The sequence below is a fragment of the Arachis ipaensis genome, chromosome B07, assembly GCF_000816755.2.
Source record: "Arachis ipaensis cultivar K30076 chromosome B07, Araip1.1, whole genome shotgun sequence".
Lineage (NCBI taxonomy): Eukaryota > Viridiplantae > Streptophyta > Magnoliopsida > Fabales > Fabaceae > Arachis > Arachis ipaensis.
Window position 1 is genome coordinate 64,801,322 of NC_029791.2, and position 6,238 is coordinate 64,807,559.

Sequence of the window (6,238 nt, forward strand, 5' to 3'; positions counted from 1 at the left end):
GGAATTACAATTAGGCCTATTTAACAACAATATACCCATGCATGAGCTAACCTTTATGTGACAGATGGAGTTATGTCCCTTTTTTCAGTGATTGTAGAAGCTCCAGGACCTGTGAAATGATGACATAAATCAACTATTATAAATCCATAAAAATGAACAAACAAACGGCACAACTCTTGCAACATGAACTGCATAAAAGATGACCTACTAGCGCATGGTAATGGGAACTGCCTACATCAGGCCACGAAATTACATTCTCGCTTTGGGCAGTTCCGATTATAGGCTCCGTCGACACAGCGGCTACAATTTCATTTGGGTTGACATTATCCTGTTTGACCTGTGCAACGGCCCTCCTCTTACTCCTTCGTAAATGCCCTTTTCCTGTTAAAACCTGTCAACATGTCCACCCATGTTAACTAATCCGTCTACCACACATTCATCATTATTTAGTATATATAAAAATATTTTTTAGAAACAAATAAAGACAAGAACAATAACCTTGAATAAAGTTTCGAACAAGAATTTAACCATTAAATACCTCATGCATAAAATGACAAAAATATCAAGAACTAACCTTCTTAGAAAGGTAGTATTACACTTTTCTGGTATTTATAAATATCTTTCTCAAAAACAGAAAAAAAATTGTACAATAATCTTGAATCTTAATATTAGACAAGAGATTAATTGTTAAATGTCTTATTCAAAACATGTCAGAAATACCAAGAACTAACCTTGTCTTAAGCTAGTGTTGCACGTATTTTCTATTTATGCATATCTATCTTAGAAACACATAAAGACAACAATAATAACATTGACCATTATTATCAAACAGCAAATTAATCATGACAACTAACCTTGTCATCGGTTAGTCTTACAACTGATTCCTCGTCTTCTTCATCATCTTCACTACCCCCTTTTAAGAAACTGGTGTTCCGTTGAAGACATCTTCATTTATTGTGGCCAGTCTTCTTGTAGTTGGTACATCTCCTCTTTTTTCCCTTTTGTCCTCTTGAGCGGGGGGCTCCTTTAGTTTTTACAACGATAGGATCTCTAACATGTTGTTCAACATGTGTCTTTTTTCCCCTAGTGGCTTGTCCCAACAGCTCCTCAAGTTGGCTACAAAGATTGCGAATTCCATCCATGGCAGATTTGAAAACTGAATGATTTTTCGATCCAAGATACAACATCCATTGCAATGCAGCGTGGAGTGCCCCATGGCATAATAGAAAACCTCTCTCACTTAAGCTCTTGTTACTTCTTTCTTCGTACTCATCAATAGCCTTGGCATCTCTCCTCCATGGCTTCAAAATCAAACGGCTTGGAATATCCTTCAAATTCTCATGCTTCATTACGAAAAACATGTGCTTACACGAAAATCCTTCCTTCTCCCAAAATCGACATCGACATTCAAATTTTAATGAGTTATTGTCAAATAAGGTCACTACGTTCTGACCAGGATGACCATATTCTTTGGTAGTGTAGACCATTGTCGTTGAAACCCTCCTTTTGCTCACAAAATTAAGGCCTTCTACACCATCAATCTCTCTCTTAACTTGCATAAATATTGCTCTAGTGTAGACAGCCGCAACACACTTCTCAATAGGATCTAGACATGTTGTGAGGAATGGAGTACTGTACATTGAAGTGTACTGTGCAACCAACTCATTGTTACGGTATTCACGGACTACCAACTCCGGATTTTGCACAAGGTCCACAATACTGTATCTCGAGGTTAGGAATTTCTTGACATGAGAATTTATCCCCTCACACCTAGATGTGGTTCGGTATCCAGCACAAAACTTTCCGCGTAGGTATGCACTTTCCCACATGTGCCTCTTCTTATACATCTACGTTGCCCAACATTTTTTGTGCAAACCATACTCGTCAGCAGCTTGATCCCATTGGAACTCAAACTCGTTAACCTCCATGTCCGCATATAATCACTTACAGAATATTTCACGAAACATTTGCTCACTTCCATTTAAAGTAACATTCTTCTACAAATTCCATGCACACAACCGGTGGGTGGCTTCAGGAAAAACCTTTTTCACTGCTGCAATCATTGCTTCGTCCCCATCGGTTACGACAACGGACGGAGGTTTATTACACATAACCTCCAACAAATTCTCCAGCATCCATGTGTATGATGTAATAGTTTCATTTAGAACCAATCCAAAACCAAATATCGTAGTTTGTTTGTTGTTGTTTGAGCCAGAAAATATCACCAAAGGTCTATTGTATTTATTCTTTTTGTATGTCGAGTCGAAAGCAACAACGTCTCCGAAGTACTGGTAGTCGACTCTACTAATTCCATCTACCCAGAACATATTCGCTAACATACCATCATCTGTTAAGTTATACCTAGCCATTGCCATTGGATCGGCTGCCGCCTTTCCCTCTAGGTATACATTGGCAGCATTCGAGTCACCATCAGCAATCTTTGAATGACTCATCTTGTCGATGTAGTTATATGCATCTTTTTTCATAAAGCCCAACAAAGAATACCCTCCGGCAATCCCAGCCATGTAGCCAAGAATCTTAGACATAGGTATACCATACCCATGCATGCCATCTATGTGTGCCTTTGCAGCATTTGACATCTGACGAAATTTTGGAATCATGTGCACCATTACTCGCGGTGTCAACTCATGATTATGCTCCAAGATAACTTTCCGAACCTTCCGTACTGAGTTTTCCCTATCTAGGTAAATCGACAACTTTGCCATACAATTAGTCTGTGTTTCAAGCCGGGAACCCCTTTGTCTATCCAATTTATGAAGGTATTTTTCATCCCTTAATCTTGCCGTATTGCAAAAGAACCTTCTTCGTATCAAATTTTCATCGTCATCCTTACCATAATCCCCTTGCGCACACCGAATCCATGGCATCTCCCAAATTTACAATAAAATTCATAGGCACGTTTCTCACTCCGAAACACCTTTCTCATTATCTGCTGGTCATTCAATCCGATAACATTACCGTAGTCTGATGCATCCTCATCAAATACAATGTCTACGGCACCGACATCACATGCATCGTCAAAATCCTCATTACACCCATGCTCTCCATTCTTATCATTTAATATGCCGTGCACATCTGCATCCTCGACGTTGCAAGATTTCATCTGTGAAAATCAATTTCAATTAACGACATTGTCAACAACAATTCACTATACACCAACAAGCCATCCGATACAACATAAGTGGATTTGAAATCAATTTTATCAATTATTCAATGGAACCAGAAAGACTTTTCAAATAAAACCCGCACTTCTACCAAAAATTGCTGACACCCGAAAACCAACATTCCTGTTAACCAATGTTTCAAATTGAAATCTAATATACTCATTTCACTTGGTTTATTTGAATAGTCTATACCAAAAATGATATTATCCAACATTTCAAGTTGCAATCTGGCATACTCATTCAGTAGGTTTATTCTAATAACAAACAACACAAACTAAATCCTCTAATTCATTAGAGACAATTAATCCAACTAAAAGATAAATTAGAATAACATTTTTCTTATATTCTAAAAATATCCATCAAGTTTTTTTACACATGAAACATTTATTAATGTCAAAAAATTAAAACATAGAATAAAAGGTTCTTCAATATTCTAAAAAAATATTTTTTTAAACTGTTATTGGATATTAGCTAAGTTTTCATCGAATAATAGTATATAAATAAATTAAATTTCATTCTTGACATGATGTTGAATATTAATAGAGAATTATTGTGTGTAGTTAGAATTTAGATGAAAGGATGATGGAAAAAGACCTACATATATATAGTGGGGAAAACTAAGAAAAGACAGCATTGGAATTTAAGCATACAAAGCAATTGAAACTATGATAAAATAAAAAATATTTAATCATTTCATACATCATTATCTTTAATAATGTGATAGGTTTAAGCTTTAATTATTTTTCACTGATATTTTTACTTAATCAATTTCATATCATACACTTAAGTCTTTACGTTTTTTTTTAAGTTATTTCCATATACTTATTTCCATGATTATAATTACTTACATTATTCTATTTTAATGATCATATGGTTTATTTTAGACATTCTTTTTCTGTAAAAAATATCAAATTTTCTTTTGGTTTTATATTGTCAAAAAGAAATTTTTTACCTTATTTTTTTTATAACTTATTTTAACTATAATCTTTAAAAAAAATAATTTACTAATTATGTATCATGCATAAATTACTTTTATATAATGAAAAATAACAAAATAATCATTAAAAACTGTGTATAAAGTTCAACCTTCACATATCAAAACTTTTAGATCCGTTCATCCTACCACCCATCATGTTTGAAGAACCGACACACCTTGCCTTAGTCATCATCATTATTTGATTTTATTCATCGCCAATACTCACTCAATACATACTGTGTACTAGTCAAAGCCACTATCATATTGCATATAGCATCTCGTAACAACAACAACAACAATCATGATGGCAATTAAAAATCATATTATTTTTGTTTGGTTTCAGAAGAATAATAAGCGGATGATTTTGGGAATGTATGTACCTATTTGATCTAAGAAATCTGGGCAAAGTGTGAAGGAGACTAGCTGAGCGCCACAGGCCACGGCGACCATGCTATCAAATCATGAATACAGAGCAGCCTGATTCCAATTGACTGAGATGAAATCGTATAAGAGCAACCATAAACCCTAACAGGCATGTCGAGTTTGGCAATGAGAAGACGATGCACTTCGACTGAAAATCAACCACAATGACGGCATGAGGAATGGAGGTAGTGTGGAGGGGCTGATGGCTAGGTTTCTGACGGTCTGAGAAGAACTTAAAAACTGGAGACGAGGGTCCAAATGGTGAGGAGGAATAACTCCACCTTTTCTATCGGATCCTAATGATTTTAAACAAAACATATTTAAATAACCCCAAATCCACAAAATACTATATTTATTATTTTTGTTTTTCATAAAAAAAATCAATTAAGACCCAAATCCAGAAAAAAACATGGCTTGGCCCAGAAACTTATCTCTATTTAAGAAAAAAAAAACCAAAAATCAACCCATCATTATCATTCATAATTAATAACTAATCACACGTTTAACAACTTTACATCATTAAATATTTTAATTCACCCACTGCAGTGGGGTCCATACACTGCACCAAGATCGGCTTTTATCTTCCACTATAGATTTAATTGTACTCTCTCTCTCTAGACACTAGTTCTACTAAGAGAATAACAACAAATTTCTATACATATAGAAAGAATCTCTCTTCTACATGATAGAATTCACCTTATTTTTAACAAATGTGCAAATTATTTTTGTTTTAATCACAAATCTTTAATGTAGATGTTTTATGGAGAATTTCCATGAACAAGATATATATGATATTAATGAGCTAATTAGCTTGGAGGCAGGTATATTGGAAGAAAAAAACAACAGAAGCCAATGTCATGCTCAGACTTGAGTGTTAAGAGTAATTTTCAAAGCCAAAAAGACCTTATTGATTGTGTTCATAATTTATTGGTTATACAAGATTATGAAATATCAATAAAATGCTAAAAGAATGAGACACTTGTGTTTTGTCGATTTTTAACAAATCGATGGTGGTTCGATTCTAATGGTCTGGGAGCAAAACCTACTCCTCTTTTGCAGGTACCAATTCTATAAGTGCATCAAAGGTTCTCGAATCAGACGAGTATTAAAATGGAAAATAAGTTCGAAAAGTGCCAAAAGATAAAAGAAGTGTAAAAGAAAAGATTCGAAAAGTAAATTGACTGAAATCGAAATGGTTTGCATTGAATTTAAACAAAGCAGTAAAATGCCTTCGACTGAATCAAAGGACTTTTGACATAGAAATTAAAGATGCTGAAATGTAAATTGGACAAAGAAATCAAACATTGCTTGAAAGATAAATTGGACAGGAAAAGTAAATTTTTACAGAAAGTGTAAATGGAAATTTAAAGACAATGGAAGGAACCCTACAGAAATTGAACTCGAATGCAGACTCAGAAATTCGCTGGGGATGTGAGTGTGCTTGAGTGTATTTCTGAAGAAAAGTTCTAACCTTTATTTCCTAAAACTTACTAATATTTATAACCCAAATCTGTAACTGATCCTTAATTGCACAATGCTGCCTTGTATGCGCATTTATTGGTAACCGTTCCCACTCTTTTGTAATGAACGTTACCAATAAATTTCCAACTCAGAGAAAAGCCTTCAATTTCCTTCTCTGTGTAACCGCTCAATT

The 6,238-nt window shown here is 34.6% G+C and overlaps 2 protein-coding genes across 2 annotated transcripts; both read right to left on the reverse strand.

The window, feature by feature from the left end:
- On the reverse strand, positions 948–1,847 carry LOC107607282 (protein FAR1-RELATED SEQUENCE 9-like). Its single transcript, XM_016309254.1, has one exon. It carries the CDS (start codon positions 1,845–1,847, stop codon positions 948–950), a length of 900 nt encoding a protein of 299 aa, XP_016164740.1.
- On the reverse strand, positions 1,998–3,348 carry LOC107607281 (protein FAR1-RELATED SEQUENCE 5-like). The gene is made up of 3 exons (XM_016309253.1): positions 3,265–3,348; positions 2,855–3,124; positions 1,998–2,735 (listed from the first exon to the last, which is right to left on the reverse strand). Exons 1-3 carry the CDS (start codon positions 3,346–3,348, stop codon positions 1,998–2,000), a joined length of 1,092 nt encoding a protein of 363 aa, XP_016164739.1.

Coding starts and splice junctions, on each gene's coding strand:
- LOC107607282 (XM_016309254.1), bottom strand. CDS start 1,847: ATGTATAAGAAGAGGCACATGTGGGAAAGTGCATACCTACGCGGAAAG.
- LOC107607281 (XM_016309253.1), bottom strand. CDS start 3,348: ATGAGTATATTAGATTTCAATTTGAAACATTGGTTAACAGGAATGTTG. Junction 3,125..3,264: donor AATTTTTGGTAGAAGTGCGG/GTTTTATTTGAA, acceptor TGATTTTCACAG/ATGAAATCTTGCAACGTCGA. Junction 2,736..2,854: donor GTGTGCGCAAGGGGATTATG/GTAAGGATGACG, acceptor CTTGAAACACAG/ACTAATTGTATGGCAAAGTT.